We start from the raw sequence: 23,549 nt of genomic DNA on the forward strand, positions 1-23,549 counted from the left end.
CAACAGCCTACTCCATAACAATCATGATAGACTGTGTGAATATGCTCACAGTTGGGATGTATTATTTATAAATTAAAAAAGTAGATTATGTCCTAGCTTATGTCCCCTTTGAACACTCTTCGCCAGGCACTTCTCCTTTAAATCCTGAGTGGAAGGGGCGGAGCTATGTCCCAGGCTCCCTAAGAGGAGCTTTCCGTAGGCTCCGCCCACTACGCCTCAGTGAGCGCCCCAAAGAACCCTAGATATGGTCTCTTCCTAGTCCGTTCCGGAAATGCGACTGCGTACGGGCTCGCCACGTGATCGTGACGTCAGCGCGCCGGCGCGGGCGCCGGCTGGCCGGACGCCCAAGGCTTCCGCGACATTTTCGGTGGGTGAAAGGCCGCTTTACGCCACGGTGTTGCTGCGTTTGGGTTCTCTTCTGCAGGCTCTCTGCACCTGGTCACGATTCACAATGTACCACAATAGTAGCCAGAAGCGGCACTGGACTTTCTCCGGTGAAGAGCAGCTGGCAAGATTGCGGGCCGACGCCAACCGCAAATTCAGATGCAAAGCAGTGGCCAACGGGAAGGTGAGGTTCTCAACGGTTGCCCGTTTGCCCTGGTCTCTAAATTCTAAGCAGCTGCGGGGGCTCTTCTGGCTCCCAGGACAATCTCATTCCCTCAATTCTCTGTCTCCACGGCGCGGAATGCGCTTATCTATTTAAACAGGCGAGCACCTTGCCAGTTCCGTGGGTGCAAAGACGAACAACGCCGTCCCCGTAGTAGAATGGCAGACAAGTCTTTGTAACGTGGCGAAGGAGAGACTAAGTAGTGTGCTAAGGTAGTGCCTGGCAAGAGCCGTTCACTTGTCAAACGGTGATGTCGGGGAACATTTTACCCAGTAGCTAATGCGGAGAAAATGGGGAAAGGACATTCTAGGCAGTCAGAGCTACCGTGCAGAGTGGGAGGGAGGTCGGAAATTACAGAACTGGTGCCTGGACGTGTTTGTGGTCGTATATGGTCGAGGTTGAGTACCTGTGCAGGAATTGCTTGGGAGGGTAGGAAGAGAACTTGTAAGTGGAAGTGAGGCGTTTAAAATTTCTACTGAAAGGATGAGGAACCTTTGAAATACTTAAAATGGGAAACTAACCTTATCAGATTTCCGTTCTAGAAACCGCTCTGGCAACCTCGTGGTGAATGGGTTGGATGAGGGAGGGAGACAGGAGACCGAGTACAAACCAACTGACTAAAGATGGTTTGGACTATGGCCCGCTATGTCCCTTCTGTTACGGCTCTCGGACTGGTAAAATCTTTCCTACGAGTTCCACTCCAGCAAGTGTTCAGCGCCTCCAAATTATTGATACAGAGTAATTTCGCTTTCTACTTTAATTCACATCTGTTTCAAATAACTGATTTTAGCACCTGAATTCGTTTCGTAAGGGCTGCCTTAAAATCACCACAAACTGGATAGCTTAAAATAACAAATTGAAACATTTGCCTTTTTTTTTTTTATACCTCGCTTGTGTGACATAATGACTTACTGAGAAACGGATGTTGAAACTTTCCAATCATTTTTTATTTAAGTGTATCTATTTTTTAATTTATAAATAATGACATCACAACTGTGAGCATATGCACACAGTCTATCATGATTGTATCTTGAAGCAGAGGTCTAGCTGACATTCCGAAATGTTGCGAAATGATGGTACAGTTTTAGTTTATTAAATATTTTCCTAAAGCTATTTTGTGTAATGATAGGGGAATCTATAAAGAGAAAATGAGGCGTGATGTATTTTCCTTCGTTGGAGATATAAACTAAATTTAATCTAGTTAGAGAAAAATATTTTACAGTTGTTTAATTCACTGAACTTGTGTTGTAATTGTTGACCTAAAGGTTCTTCCGAATGATCCAGTCTTTCTTGAGCCTCATGAAGAAATGACACTCTGTAAATACTATGAGAAAAGGTTACTGGAATTCTGTTCAGTGTTTAAGCCGGCAATGCCAAGGTCTGTTGTGGTAAGTTACGGTAGTGATGAAATATGATGTCCTTTAGTTGGCTTGTGAAATCTGACCTCTTCTAAATTTGTAGCTAAGTTCCCAGTCCATTTTAGTTTTAAAAATCACCTTTGTTACATTTAATTAGCTTTTGACACATTATATATTTTTCAATACAGGCCTTAAATCATGAATTGCTGTATCATCTCTTCCAACGTATTTCAAGTCTCATTTTGTAGTAAAAAAAAAAAAAAAAAAAAGAAAATTGAGGTCAGGTAATGGTATAAATAAAGAAAATTAACTTACTTTCCTCTAAGTTTTCAACTAGTGAGCCTTAGAACCAGAAATAGAACTAGACTACTGCTTTTCCAACTCTATGACACCCGGTAGATGTTTGAAATAATACATTCATTCATCATTTGTAATCATATGCTCCAGCTGAAACTGATGCCATAAGATTTTTTTTTTAAGCTTTGATTAGTAGAAGCTGGAGTTTTATCTTTGGTTAAAAAGATTGTCATATTGTTTCAGATGTATGATTCTGAGGACCTGTGGGTTTTTTTTGTTTGTTTGTTTGTTTTGCTGGGGTGCACAACAGTGAGGAGAAACAGGTAGCTGAGATTAAAAAGCTGAAAGATAAAAAAGTGTAATGGGGGAGTGTTAAAAATGTTTTTATGTTATTTTATCAGGTTTGTTGTGAAGACTAAATGTAAAAGTCTATTTTAAGTAAAAGTCTGTTAAGTTTTAAAGCTATATACAATGCGATTAGCTTCTAGGAAATTATCTCCATTTTTATTGTTGAAAAAACATTGAAGTATGTCGAAAATATTAAGTCATATAACTTATTTTTTTTTCCATATGAGATATCAAAGATTCAGAGAGTTTTAGGTGTACTCAGTTTCTGTCTTCAGATTTGGCTTATTCTTACAAAAGAATTGTAAAATGAGGCAGTAAATTTAAGTGATTTTATCAAATGAAGAAACCTTTAATAAACTTCTTTATGGAATTTATCTTTAAATAACATGTTTGTGATTGGTGAATAATTTTTTGTTTTAAATAATGACAAAACTAAACTTTTAAAATATTTAAAAGGAAATATTTTTTCTATCATAAAATAGATAAGTGGTTATTTTATTGGTTCCAGCCAAGTGATATAATGGTTAAAAGTACAGGCAGGTGTTAACTTGAATTCATTCCTGTTCCTTATTAGCTGTGTGACTTAGATAAGTCAGTTAACCTTATTGATAACTCAGTTTCCTTCTCTGTAGAGATAGTAATACTTCACTAAGCTGTTGTAGGGATTAAAACATGATGATAGTTTAGAGTCTGGCACATGGGATGCATTCAGTAAATAGTAGTGCTGCTTTTGCTGTTCAGTTAGCAGCAGTGATCACAAATCATGGAGTGGACATACGGTTATGTAAAAAATATGAAGTGACTTTAGAGAGAAGGCTTATTACCTTACCCATGTATTTTTGTTAATATTTTTATAAGATTGGTTAATCTCTGAACATTTGTATTTTTTCTCCTTGAATTTAATTCAGGTCATTTTTGGTACTCTGAATTCTGAAACACACATACCCTATTTTTAAATCCAGTGACCATAGGAAGGATTAGCCAGAGTAGTCTGGGGATAGACAACCAAAGGACGGGAAAGGGTCTTTTGGCTATGGCATTTATGTAGTAATTCATCAATTTATTTTGATTAAAGAAGAATTAATATTAGCATTTTTATGGGTAATCTCTACAAAGAAACCTTTCCATAAGTAAATTCTGTTTCACAAAATTTAACAGGTAACATTTGTGAATACTGATGATTTTTTTTTAACCCTTAGGGTACAGCTTGTATGTATTTCAAGCGTTTTTATCTTAATAATTCAGTAATGGAATATCATCCCAGGATAATAATGTGAGTATGTCTGTCTAATTTATTTTCATTTAAAGAGACTTTTATACTCTTTGAGTATTTGTGGAAGGAGAGTTGTGTCAGAGAACTGACTTCCTAATCTAGGTCATTTAGACTTGAATTTTTTTTTTTTTTTTTTTTTTAATTCAGAACTTAAGATCTCTATTTACCTATACTTCGGTAATACTGATGGCATCTGAACTTCAAGTTGTCCAGATTCAAATTTTGTTTTTCTCAATTAGGTGCTTCTCTAATATCTCTCCCTGTTAGACGCCTAAGTTCTTCCAGTTGTTCAGACCGAGAATCATTTGTAGTGGCCCCTCTCCTTCCACATGCAGTCAGTGTTTGGATGCTATAACTTCAGATTCATTTCAGTTGAACAAAGGTCTCTTGTTTCTGCTCTCTGCTGAGCACTGTGTCTATCATTAAAGTTGAAATTAGTATGAGACTCATCAAAGAGCTTGTTCTCAATGACAACGTACCTGTTTTCTCTTTTCGATTCCCATTTCCTCCAGTCAAGATTAGGCCCTTGATCTCACTTCCAACCTTGATTTTTGCAATAGCTTTTTTAACTAGTTTCTTATACTGAACAGCATGAAGTGGCCAGGTAAATTTCACACATTTGTCCCTGAAATAATAATTCCTTATTCAGATGCCCTCAGAGACTTCCATGGATGGGCTTCCACAAAGTTCCTTAAACCTACTTTTCTTCCCATGCTTATATGATATATAAGCGGGTATTGCTTTATTTTTAACTCTTTGTCTACATGATACAAAGTATTCTTATTCCTCAGTTAATTTGTTTTTCCAGATACTTAGGTTGTCCTGCATGACACTGTCATTGAGTGAATGATGGTTGAATGCCATGGCAATATTAGTTGGTTTGACCTGATTTTATAGTCTGCCTTATGTCTCCTAATGGATGAAAGTGTGAACAAAGAGCTATCTTAAAAATATATATATATTCCTGCAATGTCTACCAGTCACTTTTGAATATCAGACAATTATAGAATATACTTTTAGAAATAAATTAGATATTTCTCAAAGTATATGCATGTTGTTCCACCCCCCACCCCCGTACCTCCTTATTTTTTCCTCTAGGCTCACTTGTGCATTTTTGGCCTGCAAAGTAGATGAATTCAATGTATCTAGTCCTCAGTTTGTTGGAAACCTTCGGGAGAGTCCTCTTGGACAGGAGAAGGCACTTGAACAGATACTGGAGTATGAACTACTACTTATACAGCAACTTAATTTCCACCTTATTGTCCACAATCCTTACAGACCATTTGAAGGCTTCCTCATTGACTTAAAGGTAAACTTGATGTAAAATAAACGAACACATCGCCTTTCCTATTCTTTAACCAAGAGAATCCAAAATTTTAAAACCCTTAATTGTTATACCTTGGATATACCACAGGCCCTCGATGACATGTGGATCTGACCTGGTCATCGAGGGCAGTTGTTTCCAAACTTCTGTGGGCATGAACAGACATCTGGAGAAATTGTTAACTCAGATTGTTGGGTGGGACTTACAGAGTTTCTGATATAAGTGATCTGCAGTTCTGCTCCAGGGACGTAATGAAGACCATGGAGAATTTAGAACAGTGCCTATAAAGGTTTGAGATAACTCTTCTGACTTTGAATTATATTGTCATGGATATTGGCATGATTTAAAGAACCATAAATTCTTAAACTTAAACTAGAAGATTGCTAAGTCACTTCTATTTTTAGAGGTTTGTGAACTTGAGTCACTATGTAGGCATCAATAATATATGTAAACAAACATTGACAAAAGCAACCTTTAGATTGTTTTGTTTGGCTCTGACAGAATAGTTGGATAGTCTAAGTCGAGTCAAACAGAAATCAGAAACTGGTTTATTCATATTAGTTCAGTGGCTCAATTTGGGTACTTTTTATGTGCCAGACTTTGTGCTTGAGGATGTAACCAGAAACAGGAGAGGAACAGTCTTAACTTTTGGGAATTTTACAGTCTAACAGTTTTAGATAATCATATCCAGTGTGCTAAGTGATACAGAGAGGAAGATATATTTTAGAAGGAGATAACAGATTAAGGGGTAAGGAAAATATTCTGAGAATGTATCATTTAAAATAAAATTCAGAGTAGGAATAGGTGAGAGAAGAACATCCCAATCAGAGACTTCACTGGTCAAAAGCTCAAATTCAAGAAACCATTCTTTGCTAAAGAACCTGGGCAGAGCCTAGCAATGCAAGGGGAAGAATATCACAGACAACAACTACCAGTGTGGAAGGCAAAGTCTAGAATGTGGAGACAATGATACACATTTCCAATACAGCAAAGAGAAGCCAGTGAAAGGTTTAAATTTAGAGTGGCATAATTAGATTTTCAGCTTTAAAACATCATGTTGGCAACCTTATGCATCAGGCTGCATCAGGTATTTATTGCACATCTGTTGTGTCAGGCATACGTGGAGAAAGGATTTGAATGAATTAAGGGAGTAATGGGGTACTGTTAAAGGATTCCAGGCAAAAGATGGTGGTGAGCTTCACTCATATGAAGTTCATGAACTCTGGGCTTGAGTTACAGTCTGAATATCCCTTATCTGAAAAACTAGGGACCAAAAGTATTTGGGATTTCGCACACACACACACTCAAAATCCTTATATATTTTGTTCCACTTTAGGTTCTGGGGTGCATGTACAGAACATGCAGGATTGTTGCATAGGTACATACATACATGGCATGTGGTTTGATGTCTCCATCCCTCTGGTCACCTGTATCTGGCATTTCTCCAAGTGTTATCCCTCCCCATCCTCCCTACCCCTCTATGTCCCTCCCTTATTCACCCCACAACAGACCCCATTGTGTGATACTCCCCTCCCTGTGTCCATGTGTTCTCATTGTTCAACACCCGCCTGTGAGTGAGAACATGCAGTGTTTGATTTTCTGTTCTTGTGTCAGTTTGCTAAGAATGATGGTTTCCAGATTCACCCATGTTCCTACAAAAGACATGAACTCATCATTTTTTATGGCTGCATAGTATTTTATGATTTATATGTACCACATTTTCCTTGTCCAGTCTATCATCAGTGGGCATTTGGGTTGGTTCCAGGTCTTTGCTATTGTAAATAGTGCTGCAGTGAACATACAAGCGCATGTGTCTTTATAATAGAGTGATTTATAATCCTTTGGATATATACCCAGTAATGGCATCTCTAGGTCCTTGAGGAATCGCTACACTGTCTTCCACATGGTTGAACTAATTTACACTCCCACCAACAATGTAAAAGTGTTCCAATTTCTCCACATCCTCTCCAGCATATGTTGTCCCCAGATTTTTTGATGATTGCCATTCTAACTGACATGACATGGTATGTCAGTGTGGTTTTGATTTGCATTTCTCTAGTGACCAGTGATGAACATTTTTTCGTATGTTTGTTGGCATCATATATGTCTTTTGAAAATTGTCTATTCATGTCCTTCACCCACTTTTGAATGGGTTTGTTTTTTTTCTTGTAAATCTGTTTTAATTCTTTGTAGATTCTGGATATTAGTCCTTTGTCAGATGGGTAGATTGGAAAAAATTTTTCCCATTCTGTTGGTTGCCGGTTCACTCTAATGATTCTTTTGCTGTACAGAAGCTCTGGACTTTAATTAGATCCCATTTGTCTATTTTGGCTTTTGTTGCCAGTGCTTTTGGTGTTTTAGTCATGAAGTCCTTGCCTGTGCCTATGTGCTGAATGGTATTGCCTAGGTTTTCTTCTGGGGTTTTTATGGTGCCAGGTCTTATGTTTAAGTCTTTAATCCATCTGGAGTTAATTTTAGTGTAAGGTGTCAGGAAGGGGTCCAGTTTCTGCTTTCTGCACATGGCTAGCCAGTTTTCCCAATACCATTTATTAAACAGGGAATCCTTTCCCCATTGCTTGTTTTTGTCGTGTTCGTCAAAACGTTCGTTGTAGCTGTGTGGTGTTGCCTTTGAGGCCTCTGTTCTGTTCCTTTGGTCTGTTTCTCTGTTTTGGTACCAATACCATGCTGTTTCGATTACTGTAGCCTTGTGGTATAGTTTGAAGTCAGATAGCATGATGTCTCCAGCTTTGTTCTTTTTGCTTAGGATTGTCTTGGCTATGTGGGCTCTCATTTGGTTCCATAAGAAGTTTAAGGTGCTTTTTTTCCAGTTCTGTGGAGAGGTTCATAGGTAGCTTGATGGGGATTGTGTTGAATCTGTAAATTACTTTGGACGGTATGGCCATTTTCATGATAATGATTCTTCCCAACCATGAGCATGGAATGTTTTTCTATCTGTTTGTGTCCTCTCCTATTTTATTGAGCAGTGGTTTGTAGTTGTCCTTGGAGAAGTCCTTTACATCCTTTGTTAGTTGTATTCCTAGGTATCTTATTCTCTTTGTAGCAATTGTGAATGGAAGTTTGCTCATGATTTGGCTCTCTGTTAATCTGTTATTGATGTATAGGAATGCTTGTGGTTTCTGAACATTGATTTTGTATGCTGAGACTTTGCTGAAGTTGCTTATCAGTTTAAGGAGATTTTAGGCTGAGATGATTGGGTCTTCTAAATATCACGTTGTATGCAAATAGAGACAATTTGACTTCCTCCTTTCCTAATTGAATGCCGTTTATTTCTTTTTCATGCCTGGTTGCTCTGACTAGAACTTCCAATACTATATTGAATAGGAATGGTGAGAGAGGGCATCCTTGTCTAGTGCCAGATTCCAAAGGGAATGCTTCCAGTTTTTGCCCATTCAGTATGATATTGGCTGTGGGTTTATTATAAACAGCTTGTATTACTTTGAGATACATTCCGTCGCTACGTATTTTATTGAGTGTTTTTAGCATGAAGAGCTGTTGAATTTTGTTGGAGGTCTTCTCTGCATCTATTGAGATAATCATGTGGTTTTTGTCTTTGGTTCTGTTTATGTTGTGGATTACGTTTATAGACTTCTGTATGTTGAACCAGCCTTGCATCCCCGGGATGAAGCCTACTTGATCATGATGGATAAGCTTTTTGATGTGCTGTTGCAGTTGATTTGCCAGTATTTTATTGAAGATTTTTGCATTTGTGTTCATCATGGATATTGGCCTGAAGTTTTCTTTTCTTGTTGAGTCTCTGCCGGGTTTTGGTATTAGGATGATGTTAGTCTCATAAAATGATTTTGGAAGGATTTCCTCTTTTTTGATTGTTTGGAATAGTTTCAGAAGGAGTGGTACCAGCTCCTCTTTGTATGTCTGGTAAAATTCGGCTATGAACCTGTCTGGACCTATGCTTTTTTTGGTTGGTAGGCTATTAATTGCTGCCTCAACTTTACCCCTTGTTATTGGTCTATTCAGGGTTTCAACTTCTTCCTGATTTAGGCTTGGGAGGAGGCAAGTGTCCAGGAATTTATCCATTTCTTCCAGGTTTACTGGTTTATGTGCATAGAGTTGTTTGTAGTAATCTCTGATGGTAGTTTGTATTTCTCTGGAATCTGTGGTGATATCCCCTTTATCGTTTCTTATTGCATCTATTTGATTCATCTCTCTTTTTAATTAATCTGGCTAGCGGTCTATTTTGTTGATCTTTTCAAAAAAAACAGCTCTTGGATTTACTGATGTTTTTGAAGGGTTTTTTATGTGTCTGTTTCCTTCACTTCTGCTCTGATCTTAGTTATTTCTTGTCTTCTGCTAGCTTTTGAGTTTGTTTTTTTTTATCTTGCTCCTCTAGCCCTTTCAATTTTGATGATAAGGTGTCGATTTCACATCTTTTCTTGCTTCTCATATAAGCATTTATTGTTATAAATTTCCCTCTAGACACTGCTTTAAATGTGTCCCGGAGATTCTGGTATGTTGTCTTTGTTCTCATTGATTTCAAAGAACATCTTTATATCTGCCTTCATTTCGTTGCTTATCCAGTCAACATTCAAGAGCCAGTTTTCAGTTTCCATGAAGTTATGCTGTTCTGAGTTAGTTTCTTAATCCTCTGTTCTAATTCGATTGCACTGTGGTCTGAGAGACCGTTTGTTATGAATTCCATTATTTTACATTGGCCGAGGAGTGATTTACTTCCAATTATGTGATCAGTTTTAGAGTAGGTGCAATGTGGTGCTGAGAAGAATGCATAGTCTGTGGATTTGGGGTGGAGAGTTCTGTAGATGTCTATTAGGCTTGCTTGGTCCGGATCTGAGTTCAAGCCCTGGGTATCTTTGTTAATTTTCTGTCATGTTGATCTGTCTAATATTGACAGTGGAGTGTTAAAGTCTGCCACTGTTATTGTGTGGGAGTCTAAGTCTCTTTGTAGGTCATTAAAAACTTGCTTTATGTATCTGAGTGCTCCTGTATTGGGTGCATATGTATTTAGGATAGTTAGCTCTTCTTGTTGCATTGATCCTTTTACCATTATGTAATGCCCTTCTTTGTCTCTTTTGATCTTTGTTGGGTTAAAGTCTATTTTATCAGAGACTAGGATTGCAACTCCTGCTTTTTTTTTTGCTCTCCATTTACTTGGTAAATTTTCCTTCATCCCTTTATTTTGAGCCTGTCTGTATCCTTGCACTTGAGATGGGTTTCCTGGATAGAGCACATCAGTGGGTTTTGACTTTTTATCCCATTTGCCAGTCTGGGTCTTTTTATTGGGGCATTTAGCCAGTTTACATTTAAGGTTAATATTGTTATGTGTGAATTTGATCATGACATTTTGATGCTAGCTGGATGTTTTGTCTGTTAATTGATGCAGTTTCTTCATTGTGTCAATGGCCTTTACCATTTGGTACATTTTTGGAGTGGCTGGTACTGGTTGTTCCTTTCTATGTTTAGTGCTTCTCTCAGGAGCTTTTGTAAGGCAGGCCTCATGGTGACAAAATCTCTCAGCAATTGCTTGTTTGTAAAAGATTTTATTTCTCTTTCACTTATGAAGCTTAGTTTGGCTGGATATGAAATTCTAGGTTAGAAGTTCTTTTCTTTAAGGGCATTGAATATTGGCCCCCACTCTCTTCTGCCTTGTAAGGTTTCTGCGGAGAAATCCTCTGTGAGTCTGATGGGCTTCCCTTTGTGTGTAACCCGACCTTTCTCTCTGGCTGCCCTTAGCGTTTTTTCCTTCATTTCAGCCCTGGTGAATCTGAGGATTAAGTGCCTTGGGTTTGCTCTTCTTGAGGAATATCTTTGTGGTGGTCTCTGTATTTCCTGTACTTGAATGTTGGCCTGCCTTGCTAGGTTGGGGAAGTTCTCCTGGATAATATCCTAAAGAGTGGTTTCCTTGGATTCATTCTTTCTGTCACATTCAGATATGCCTATCAAAGGTAGATTAGGTCTTTTCACATAATCCTATATTTCTTGGAGGCTTTGTTCATTTGTTTTCACTCTTTTTTCTTGAATCTTGCCTTCTCGTTTTATTTCATTGAGTTGATCTTCAATCTCTGATATCCCTTCTTCTCCTTGGTCAATTCAGCTATTGACATTTGTGTGTGCTTCGTGAAGTTCTCCTGTTGTGTTTTTCAGCTCCATTAAGTTATTTGTATTCTTCTCTAAGCTGTTTATTCTTGTTAACATTTTGTCAAACCTTTTTTCAAGGTTCTTAGTTTCTTTTCATTGGGTTAGAACATGTTCTTTTAGCTCAGAGAAGTTTGTTATTACCTACCTTCTGAAGCCTGTTCCTGTCAATTCATCACACTTATTCTCCATCCAGCTTTCTTCCCTTGCTGGTGAGGACTGTCATCCCTTGGAGGAGGAGAGGTATTCTGATTTTGGGTGTTTTCATCCTTTTTGCGCTAGTTTCTTCCCATCTTCATGGATTTACCTACCTGTGATCTTTGTAGTTGGTGACTTTCAGGTGGCGTCTCTGAGTGGACATCCTTTTTTTTGATGTTGAAACTATTTCTTTCTGTTTTTTAGTTTTTCTTCTAACAGGCTCCTCTGCTGTAGGACTGCTAGAGGTCCACTCCAGACCCTGCTTGCCTGGGGATCACCTGCAGCAGCTGCAGAACAGTAAGGGTTGCTGCCAGTTTCTTCTTCTGTTATTTTTGTCACCGAAGGATACCCGCCAGATGTCAGCCTGAGCTCTCCTTTATGAGGTGTCTCTTTGGATATACAGTGGTCGGGGAGCTGCTTGAGGAGACAGTCTGTCCTTTATAGGAGCTCAAGTGCTGAGCTGTGAGCTCTGTTGGTTCTTTCAGAGCTTCTGGGCAGGTATATTTGAGTCTGCTGCAGCAGAACTCATAACTGCCTTTTTTCTTAGGTGCTCTGTCCTGGGAAGGTATTGCTTTATTGATAAGTTCCTAAGGGGCTGCTGCCTTTTTTCCAAGATACCTTGCCTAGCAAGGTGGTAGCCAATCACAGTCTGCCAGCAGAGGCGTTGCTGAGCTTTAATGGGCTCTGTCCAGCTGCTGTGTGAACTTCCTTACGGTTTTGTTTACAGAGGTATAGTTAGAACTGCCTCGGTAATGTCAGACTGCCTCCGAATGGTGGACTACTTCAGTAATGTCAGACTGCCTCCGAATGGTGGACTACTTCAGTAATGGCAGACTGCCTCGTAGTGGTGGACTGCCTGGGTAATGGTGGATGCCCTTCCTCCCCCACGGAGCTGAACATCCTGAGTCCAGCTGCCCTTGCTGTGACCTCTCAATCCAAATTGTTTCAGATTGCTGGCTCCCTGCTGAGCCAGACCTCCTGGCTCCCTGTTTCAGCCTCCTTTTTTTCAGTTGAATGGGCGGCTCTGTCTCCCAGGCTTTCCAGGCGCCAGTTGAAACGGCCACCCAGCTTTGGGTGAGTTTTTGTGCAGGGACCCACTGCGCCAGTTGAAAGAGCCGTGCTGGAAACTCATGGCGTTTTTCAGCCTGGGAATCTCCTGATCTGTGGGCAGTAATGACTCGTTTGGAAATGCGGTGATCACTCGCCCTCTGCGTCGTTCTCACTGGGAACTACACTCTAGAGCTGTTCCTGTTCGGCTGTCTTAGATCCTCCCCAACATGAGTTCCGCCTGGCTAATTTTTTTGTAGAGATGGGCTTCTGCCATGTTGCCCCGGCTGATCTTACTTTTTTTTGTTTTTTTTTGGCAATATTTGCGTTGTACTTACTGGTTGAGCATTACAAATCAAAAATTTGAAATGCTCTAGTGAGAATTTCCTGAGTGTCAGTGCTCAGAAAGTTTCAGATTTGGGATCATTTCAGATTTTGAAACTTTTGGATTTGTGATGCTCAGCCTGTAGTTAGGTAAAATCAATAAAACTTGAGGATTGACTGTTTATAGAGATGAGGACAGAGGAAGAACCCCCAGGTTTCTGGCTGGGCGAGAGTTTTTTTGTTGTGCTTTGTTTTATGGAAAAGACTGATGCAAATTTAAATACTGATGCAAAGAGCTAGTAGTGAAAGAAAGATGAAATACAAAATAGTCTCTTTGGAGTAAGGTGGAAGGGGTTGGCATGGGATTTAGAATCAAGGTAGAAGAACTGGGCTTAGAAAAAATAATGGCTCCTTTTAATCGTGGAAAGGGAAATTAAGGGTTAGGATACTGTTATGCCTCAGGATTTGGTGTTGGCAGGAAATAGCACCTTTCTTTGGTAAGAGATAGTTTTCTGAGAGTGATGGAGTTTCTGAGAATTATCAAGGAGATAATTTAAGATGGAAAATATTTATGTAGTTACTAAAAAATAGGAGGGTAAATTTGCTGTGGAAATACTGTGGTTGCTTGGCAGTGTTTAAGAGCCTTGCTGAGGTCAATGAACATGAGTTTATAATAACATTACCAGACCTCTGGTTGTATGGTTTTCTCTGGCAGTACTCAGAAATCTTTATGTAGTTGCAAAGTGAAGGTTTGTTGGATTCAACCACTGTTAAATTTCTGGTTTTGCAAGAAATGTATTGGCAGCATATTGGGGCAGGGAATTCGGGAGAGAAACGAGGACCAGAGGACACTGTTAAGTGGGAGCTAGTACAGGGATAAGTGATCAAAGGTTCTGAGGAGGGAGAACAGCTGTGAAGTAAATGAGTCAATATATTTTAAAAGGAGGCATTGTGATCAGAGTAGTGTGTCTAAATTTCTCATATCACAGATAAGGCATTTTTGCACAGTTGACTCTTGAGTATTTTGTTTCAGAGTGTAGAAAAGGTTTCTTAGTGCTTTAAGTGTTGAATATTGATATCTGAGGGCTTAGGATTTATGGTTTATTTCATAGGGCATAAAGAACTGTCAGGAAATATGAGGTCTTCCATAGCTGTTGGGCATATTCTAAAACTTTTTCTGTGAGAATCTGAAGTCTAATGTGTTCTAACCAAATCGAAATTCATTTTTATTTACTTCTTCCTGAAAGTAAATTTTAAGTAGAAGGAATTTATATAAAAATAAGGTTTGTTTCCCAAATGTTGCCTTACGTTTGAATCACATGGGTTGTTTGAGAGACGTATTTACCTGGGAATATGTATTTCTTGGCTCTACTTTAGACTCAATGGAATCTTTAAGAGTTTCCCTTCCCTCCCCTTCCTATTCAGGTAGAAAATGACCAAGAGAAGAGATTAATGTAAATTGAGGATAATGTCAATAATTTCGGATATGTTATTTTAAAGCACATATTTCTTAATGAGTTGTGTAATTTTAAACTCTTGTTACTCCATTTAAACCCTTAGAAATGGTAACATTTGCAAACTTTTTTTCTAGACCCGATATCCCATGTTGGAGAATCCAGAGATTTTGAGGAAAACAGCTGATGACTTTCTTAATAGAATTGCATTGACGGATGCTTACCTTTTATACACACCTTCCCAAATTGCCCTGACTGCCATTTTATCTAGTGCCTCCAGGGCTGGAATTACTATGGAAAGGTATTAATTAGTGTTTTAACTTAGGTCAAATTCAATCACTGGGTTTATTTATTCATGGAGTCATTTGTGACTAGTCTGTAATATCCCTTGTAGCAGGGATGGTTGGTGAAAAGAAGAAATGAAATTGCCTTAGGGAAATCTTTAAATATTATGAAAAATATTGTTGAACTCAGAGGATAACTTTAGGATTAAAGTAGAAGTAAACCAGGTGATCCTTGAGAAATTGATAAAGATATCAGTATATGACAAATTTAGAAGTTCCTCTGAACTGGTGAGGAACTCGAGTGCAGCAAATATGTCTGCCTTGTTTTATCTTCTGTAAAGCATGTATGACACATGGAATTAAATATTGTTCGCTAACTGTAACAAACTGCAGTCAGATTTTTTTAGTTTCTATATTATTTCTCAATTTATGGCCTTTGAAGTTCTGCTTGATTTTATTCCTAGAAATAGCTGAGGAAGGATGATAAAATTTCCTGAAGTTAATTAAAACTATTTTACGTGACTATAATCCCTTATCCATAATTTCAGAATTCATTGATAAGGTGGCAGCAAATATGAACTGATTGTATTTAGTTTTTATTTCACTTAATAGGAATATTTGTGTTTCGTTGCAGAAATGTTAATATTCCTGATTATAGGATGCTATCCCACACATCACTTGGGTATTTCACATTTCATAATATATACACCAGATAACTTTTCTAAGACATGAATAATTATTAATGAGAATTTCACAACATATCTGCATCTAAGATAAGGGATTATAGGTTTATATTTGATGATATGCCTCTTCTCTGCAAACACAACTCACCAACTATATATAAATATATACATTTAATCCCAAAGTGATTTCTATTTACTAAGCAAATATTCACTGAATGCCTTCTATGTACTACTATACACTGTACTACACTTTAGGAATATGAATATGAGTAAGATAAAGCTCTAAGTTAGGAAAGATAGTCATGTAAGTTATTGATGTATATGGAGTTAAGATGTGGACTTCCATTCATTTTGGGGAGAGTTGGTTATTTTTTTGAGACAGTGTCTCATTCTGTCACCAGGCTGGAGTGCAGTGGCACAGTCATAGCTCACTGCAGTCTCAACCTCCCAGGCTTAAGCAATCCTCCTGCCTCAGCTTTCTAAGTGGCTGGGACCACAGGCACACACCACTACATCCCACCTAAACTTTTTGTTTTTTGTAGAGTTGGGGTTTTCGTATGTTGCCCAGGCTCATCCCAGTCACTCCTAGACTCAAGTATTCCTCCTGCCTAGGCCTCCCAAAGTGCTGAAATGACAGGTGCACACCATTAACCTAGGCGGCAGACTTCATTCTGTAGGGAAACAAAGGCCTTCTTTTCCACAGTTCAAATAACCAAAAGTTTGATTAATCTTGAAGCACTGTATATAGTGCATAAATAAATTCTTCAATGATGAGATTTTAATTATGTAGAGTGGGATAAAGCATTCTTAAGTCCAGATGAGTTTACTGTATCTTAGAAGTTTAGTTCATTATAATTCCAGATAGGTAAAATTGAAATTGTGATACCTTTGGCTCCTTGCAAATTTAATAGGCTTTTGTAACATTCTGGTGACTACATATTTGGGGCTTTTTTTTTTCACCCGTTAGGGAAATGCTTTCCAATCATTTTAAACTTACTGATACAGGCAAACTTTTGGCATATGTGGAAATTGAGTTTACATTTATTGCTGATTTCAGAAGGGAAAGCCCTCATGCTGTTGTCATAGTCTGGATAATGCCTCAGATTATTAATCATAGGATTATTACTGTTATTTCTGAGTTTTCTTCTCTTTCTTGTAGACTTCAAGCTTTATTTCTCATCTGCTACTTTGACCCTTTAGGTATTCTTACTTGCCTGTGGATTTTATTAAAATATCACAATATTAAAATTCAGATTTGAAATTGGATTAAGAGTTGCTAGGCTGGGCATGGTGGCTCATGCCTGTAATCCTAGCACTTTGGAAGGCTGAGGTGGGCAGATCACCTGAGGTTGGGAGTTCAAGACCAGCCTGACTAACATGGGGAAATGACGTCTCTACTCAAAAAAAAAAAAAAAAAACAAAATTAGCCGGGCATGATGATATATGCCTGTAATCCCAACTACTCTGGAGACTGAGGCAAGAGAATTGCTTGAGCCTGGGAGGCGAAGGTTGCAGTGAGCTGGGATCGTGCCATTGCATTCCAGCTTGGGCAACAAAAGCGAAACTCCATCTCAAAAAAAAAAAAAAGTTGCTAACTTCACAGAGAGAAAGAGGCTAGTTAGCCAGCTCTTAGCACCAAACCTATGACCTTTATGCATAAGAAATCAAAAGAAAATGAAGAGTAAAAATAAAGGAAGATGACAAAAATAGGAATTTTAAGTAGAAAGGGAAAGGAAAAAACTAGTTATTTTGAATTACTAGTAACTGGAAATGGATTAGTTGTCAGGGGATTTCCTGATTTTCAGATCCAAAATTTATTTCCACAATAGATGATGAAGATGTAATAACAGAGTTATCAAAACTTGATAACAAAATGAAAATAATCTGGATAAAGACAGCAACAAGAGTTCTTAAAGTATTGCTTTCTATTTTTATAACTATTACATCCAAGAGAAAAATCTTTTTTTGCATTTCTGTTTGAAAAACTAACACTTTGAGAATCTGTTCATTTGGACTTTTATCAATTATCGGTCAAGTTCAGGTATGTAAAACCTTAGAGTAATTAAAAATTTAAATATAGAAATTATGTTTTTATACTGTCAGTGGCCCTGAGAAAAACAAGTAATTGAGTTTTATATCACATTGATGGAGAAGTTTAACACCTTTGATTTGGACTTGATGCAAATAAGTATTAGGTGATAGTCTTGTTGGTTTGAATGTCTGTTACTCCAAAGAAGTACAACTATAGGTAAAATGGCTTTCATATTAAGGGGACAGAAAATACCAGTGCCAAATTCCAGTTTTGCTGCTTCCTAAGTTTATTTCTTTGGGCAGGTTACAAGATCATGACTTGCTCATCCCTGTAACTGAGATTCCTCTTCTGTAAAATAAGGTTAGACTCATAGGATTTTTATATTAAAAGGTATAAATTTATAAGTATTGGCTATTACTGCTGCTTTCATACTATTTCCTTCTGAAGGTTTATGCCTGAATATCACTAAATTTAAATGAATATAAACATCTTTTAATGTAATTGGTAATAAATCCTTAAAACATAAGAGTTATGGATTATATTTTTATACATTTAAACATTTTAAAGTTACCATTGATGAGATGGAGGAAAATAATTGATGATGCCATGCTTTTGCAATGTGCTGTATGTTTTCAGTAGATTAAATTTTTTCTTTCCTTTACCAGTTATTTATCAGAGAGTCTGATGCTGAGAGAGAACAGAACTTGCCTGTCACAGTTACTAGATATAATGAAAAGTAAGTAAAACAGAACACTCTACATATGTTCTTCCATTACAAAGTTCCTTTCTAAATAAATATCTTGGTGTTTAACTAGAAATATAACTTAGATTTTTGTTTAGATTTATTTTCATTGAGTGACTATATTATGGAAGCACTGATCTAGAACAAATAGAAGGTACATGGAAGTAGTGTTCATGTATATAGAACTTATGCAGAGTGAAACTATAATTGGATTTAGAAAGGGTTTAGAGATTGACAACAGGATCCTTTTAAAGAATAAAGAAACATACTAGTCACTAAAAAAGATGTAATGGGAACTAACTTAAGGATAATGTTTAAATTTGGAACTTCTATTTTGTGGATAAATCATTTTTTTAAAGAGAAGGAGATTTGACACACTTAGAATAGGCGCTGCTAAGACAACAGAGAAAGATTTAAAGATGCTCACCTTGAAAATTAGAGTGATGTGGCTGTAAGCCAAATGAAGCTGGCAGCCACCGGAAGCTGGAACAGGCAAGGAATGGATTCATCCCTGGAGCCACCAGAGAGTATGGCCCTTCTAGCACCTTAATTTTGACCAATTGAAACAGATTTCAGACTTCTGGGCTCTAGAACTATGAGACAATACATTTCTGTTGTTTTAAGCCAACAAGTTTGTGATAATTTTAATAGCAACTTCGGGAAACTAATGTAGCCCTGCATAACCAAGAATTATCCCACCCAAAAAGTCATTAGTGCTAGTGTTGAGAAATTCTGTCCTAAGGGTTGAGTAGAATCTCATCTTATTGACTGAATTAGCCAGCATTCTCTATTCTTCATTCTTGCCCATGGCACACTTGTTGATGGCTGCTAAGCTACTCTTTGGGGTTAAAGCTCAATCATGTTTGTTCCCAAACCTTGTTGTCTAAATTGTTCTTAATTAGATTTGTAATTTAATTAAATATTAAACCAGTGTAAGATTGAAGATCTTGATCTTGGATGACAGCAAATGGGTATACATTTTATATATTTTGTGTTTTAAAAGTTAAGATGCTTGAGGACATCTGTATCATTTCTTGATTCTCTGCTTGAAGTGATCTTGAGAACTTTCTTTGAGAGTGATGGGCTCATGGTTTATGAATTAAACTGTAGCTCTTTAGTTATACCACTAGGGGGTTCACTTTCAAAGCTAATTGTGAGTTGACTATAGATAATAGGAGCATAGAATTTAGTAGGTAAAGGGAGTCTTATTCCACTTTATTTATTTCATAGCTTAGTTTTATTACTGATTTCTTCTCAATACCTTTATTTTGCTCCACTTATTTTAAATGAAATAAAAATAGCTCTTCATAAAATATTTATAGATTTAACGTACTAAGATATTTGTAATGTTTGGAACAGATAGTGTCTTATGGGCGTTGAGTCACAAGTATTCAGTTGAAAATACTGCTTTGTTTGCATTATGAAATAGGTCAGTATAGTCATTTGGATCACAAGGCTGGCAAATAATAATAATAAGCCAATTGGCGCTCTCCTCATTCCCCTAATAGGTTTTGAAATTTGTGTTCTTTGGTTTATTATAGTTGAATAAAAAGATCAGCTAGAGGATGCTTTTGCAGTTATAAAGTTACTGATATAGTAGTTTGCTTTTAACCTAAAATGGACATTTTTTTCTATAGGGTCTGTTTTTTGTTAAAGCAAAGGATTATTAACAAATTTTTACTAAGCATCCTCCCTTTATTGCATGTTGTGTAATAACAGTTTCCTTTGTAAATGGGAAATATACTCTTAGTCCACTATCTGTGGAATAGAATATTATGAAGATGGTTGGTGATAGAGAACAAAGCATGTTCACTAAATCATTTAGGGATTTTTTTAAGTCTTAAGCTGAACAAGTGACCCCAGTAGGATTTGCAAAAAATTAATACTAGATTACACAGTGTGCTTTATGCTGTACATGGTATGGGCTAAACAGCAGAGAGCCATAATTACTTGAATTAAACATATGGTGCCTATAGGATTTTAAAGTAGAATGATGCAAATCTTGAGAAGAATAACCATGTCATTTGAAGAGTGTTTCGTTGAAAAGTAACAAGCTCCCTTACTATGGAAAGGTTTGCTTATTCAGTTTAAATTATTTTTTGTATCCACATAGGCATGAGAAACTTAGTAAAAAAGTATGAACCACCCAGATCTGAAGAAGTTGCTGTTCTGAAACAGAAGTTGGAGCGATGTCATTCTGCTGAGCTTGCACTTAATGTAATCTCGTAAGTTGATGTTGATCTCGACAGTGTTGATCAGTAGACATAACTTTTATCCAGTCCAGCTGGTTTGTAAATCATTTTATTGGTGTTTGCTCATTTAAGGAAAGCTGACTGATCCATTGTATCAGATTTTCTTTGTTGAATGGACATTTCTAATAGATTAAACTTAAGACCTTAATAGTTCAGCATTCACTGTGCAGTTCTGATCCTGCTGTGACTTGTGTTCTTTGGCTTGCATGCCCTGTCCTGTTCTGTTACTTGTCATGGACTCTCAGGGGTCAGGGTCTTCTTAAGGAATCCTTTAACCTTTTCCTGTCATTTTAATCTTTGGTCTCTGCAGTTGTGATATTTGGTCTGAAGAACAAATGTCCTTTCCAGACTTCTGTTAGCTAAAGTAGGGAAACTTGGCATACATACTTTCTTTCAGTGCCAAACTTTATATTGAAGATAAAGCCAATAGGAAAATAGGCTGTTTAATCTCTTCTTGTAGACATAAGAACACCTTTAATGTTTCTTAATTGATTTGTAAGCTGAATATGAAAATCACCATACAATTGGCAATTTATGCTTTGCAAATTGAAAGATCCATTGAAATTTTTAGGTGTTTAAGCAGTTGGGAATTTGGGCAGGTACTAGGAATAATGAAACTGACATTTTCTATTTCCTGTGGGATGCATTTTGTTGTTTAAAGTTATAACCTATATGTTAAAATTTAATGGGAGTTACTTGTGGCATCTTATAGTTAAGATGTATTTTGGATATTATTTCTATAACTGGTGAATATGTGCTGCTGGATACGTATGAAAAGCCAGAACAGCATTCTTAGGTCCTTATGTCAAGTACACATGACTTAAATTCCTATACAGTTGTAGTGCAGTAAATATCTAGGGACTTAGGAAGTGTGTAGAATAGCATGATTTAGCACAGAAGTTGAAATTGATGGATTTCATTCACTTCCAGGTTTGAGTGGTAACAGGAATTTTTCAGATTGGTTATAGAGAAGAAATGTTGGCTTTAATTAATGAAAGTATTGCAGCACTGCTTATGTTCTTTTTGCATTAATTTTGAAATGGGATTAGACCAGGAGTTGGCAAACTATGACCTACCAGACATATCCAGCCCACTGGCTGTTTTTAGAATACAGTTCTGTTGGAATATAGCACACCCATTCATTTATTTATCACCTATGGCTGTTTTCTTGATACAATAGAAAAGTTGGTTGTGACAGAAACTGATAATAGGACCTGCAAGGCCTAAAATATTTGCTGTCTCTTTAAATAAAAAGTTTATCCATCCCTGGATTAGATCACTGAACTATTAATCCTACCCCTTCTAGCTAAGTAACTGAATGGAACATAATCCAAAATTCCTAATTGCCATAGCTTATTCCAGATTGCCATCTGCTTTTTATTGGGCCAAGCAAATTCTGAGTATCTATGAGTATTTGAGGAGTCCTTCTCAAACTGTGAAGGACTTTTAAAAAAAACTTCACTAGATGTATACTTTTGAAAATTCAATAAAAAATGCATTACTGGAAAAGTGAAGACACAAAAACATAAGTTTTTTTGTGTGTCAAGTTTTATTAGATTCAGGTCATAAAATGATTATATCAAATTGCTATTAAAAATTTCTAAACACGGGCTGGGCACCGTGGCTCATGCCTATAATCCCAGCACTTTGGGAGGCCGAGGTGGGTGGATCACGAGGTCAAGAGATCGAGACCTTCCTACTCAACATGGTGAAACCCCATCTCTACTAAAAATACAAAAAACTAGCTGAGCACGGTGGAGTGTGCCTGTAATCCCAGCTACTCAGGAGAAGGCCAAGGCAGGAGAATCGCCTGAACCCAGGAGATGGAGGTTGCTGTGAGTCGAGGCCACGCCATTGCACTCCAGCCTGGGTAACAAGAGCGAAACTCTGTCTCAAAAAAAAAAAAAAAAAAAATTTCTAAACACACGATTCCTATACTTAACTCACCACAAACTGGAAATAGTCATGGACCACCCCATGAGTTGTGCTACTTTAGGACTATTTGTTTTCCTTGATTTTCAAAATTATTTTACCTCTATTTTTCATGACACAAAAACTGTATTGTCATTGTCAGTCAATACAGGTGAAACCAAAGTTCCCTTTGATCAAAATCCAAATCTCTCATGACCTCAGAAGTAACTTAGTAGTTATTAACTTTTGCCAGCCCTTTCTCTGCACATATATCCATATGTGTGTATGAAATAAGTCGGTTTTTTTCTCCTTTGCATTAATTTTCATATTATACAAAGTGTTAATTATCAATGTTTTACTTTTGCCAGTCTGGCTAAAAAAGTATCACACTGGCATTTTAATTTGCATTTTCTTGATTACTATGGGGCACTGAAGTTTCCATGTTTAACAGTCACTTATTTCTTCTGTATTGCTTATTTATAGCCCTTGCCCAATTGTCTGGCATTATTTTTGTGACTTGTAGTGCTTTATAGATTCTATATACAGTTATCCTTCAGTATCCATGGGGGATTGGTTTCAGGACCTTCTGCTGATAACCAAAATTCACAGATGCTCTAATACAAAATGGCCTATTTGCATGTAACCTATACACATCCTCCCATAAACTTTAAATCATCTCTAAATTACTTCTAATACCTAAATACAATGTAAATAGTTGTTATACTGTATTCTTTAGGGAATAATGACAAAAAAGTCTGTACATGTTCAGTACAGATAGAATTTTTTTTCATATTTTCAATCAGCAGTTGGTTGAGTCCACTGATGTGGAACTCACAGGATACAAAAGGCTGATTGTACTTATTTACATATGATATATTCTATTGTTTTTCACAACCTTTTTTCCAAATACTAGTTTTTGCCTCAGCTCCCATCTCCTTTTTTGAGATAGTCTGTCTCTGTCATCCAGGGTGAGTGCAGTGGCTTGATCTTGACTCAGTGCAACCTCTACCTCATGGGCTCAAGTGATCTTCCCACCTCAGTCTCCCCAGCAGCTGGGACTACAGGTGTGCAACCACATTCAGTTAATTTTTAAATTTTTTTTTTAGAGAGGAGGTTTTGCCACATTGCTCAGGCTGGTCTCAAACTCCTGGGCTCAGCGATCTGCTGGCCTTGGCCTAAAGATCTGGGATTACAATGGTGAGCCACTGTGCCCAGTTCATTTTTTATTTCATGTTTTTCCTAGTTATCTGAAATACTTTTTATCACACATTAAATTCCTACTTCTG

General features: G+C 37.3%; 1 protein-coding gene across 11 annotated transcripts in view; it reads left to right on the forward strand.

Annotated features, from left to right (window-relative positions):
• The first annotated feature begins 307 nt into the window (after nt 1-307).
• Nucleotides 308-23,549, forward strand: part of CCNH (cyclin H) — a 50,639-nt gene continuing 27,397 nt past the window's right edge. For all 11 annotated transcript variants that reach the window (XR_013532251.1, XR_013532248.1, XR_013532249.1 and 8 more), the window contains exons 1-7: nt 308-568; nt 1,873-1,995; nt 3,810-3,883; nt 4,982-5,192; nt 14,497-14,660; nt 18,024-18,094; nt 20,214-20,325. Coding sequence is in view for 3 of the 11 variants with exons in the window: in XM_035291241.3 (XP_035147132.2) it covers nt 452-568; nt 1,873-1,995; nt 3,810-3,883; nt 4,982-5,192; nt 14,497-14,660; nt 18,024-18,094; nt 20,214-20,325 (872 nt within the window). In the remaining 8 variants the exon portion in view is untranslated. The remainder of the gene's footprint in view (nt 569-1,872; nt 1,996-3,809; nt 3,884-4,981; nt 5,193-14,496; nt 14,661-18,023; nt 18,095-20,213; nt 20,326-23,549) is intronic.

Source organism: Callithrix jacchus, chromosome 2, assembly GCF_049354715.1.
Source record: "Callithrix jacchus isolate 240 chromosome 2, calJac240_pri, whole genome shotgun sequence".
Classification (NCBI taxonomy): domain Eukaryota; kingdom Metazoa; phylum Chordata; class Mammalia; order Primates; family Cebidae; genus Callithrix; species Callithrix jacchus.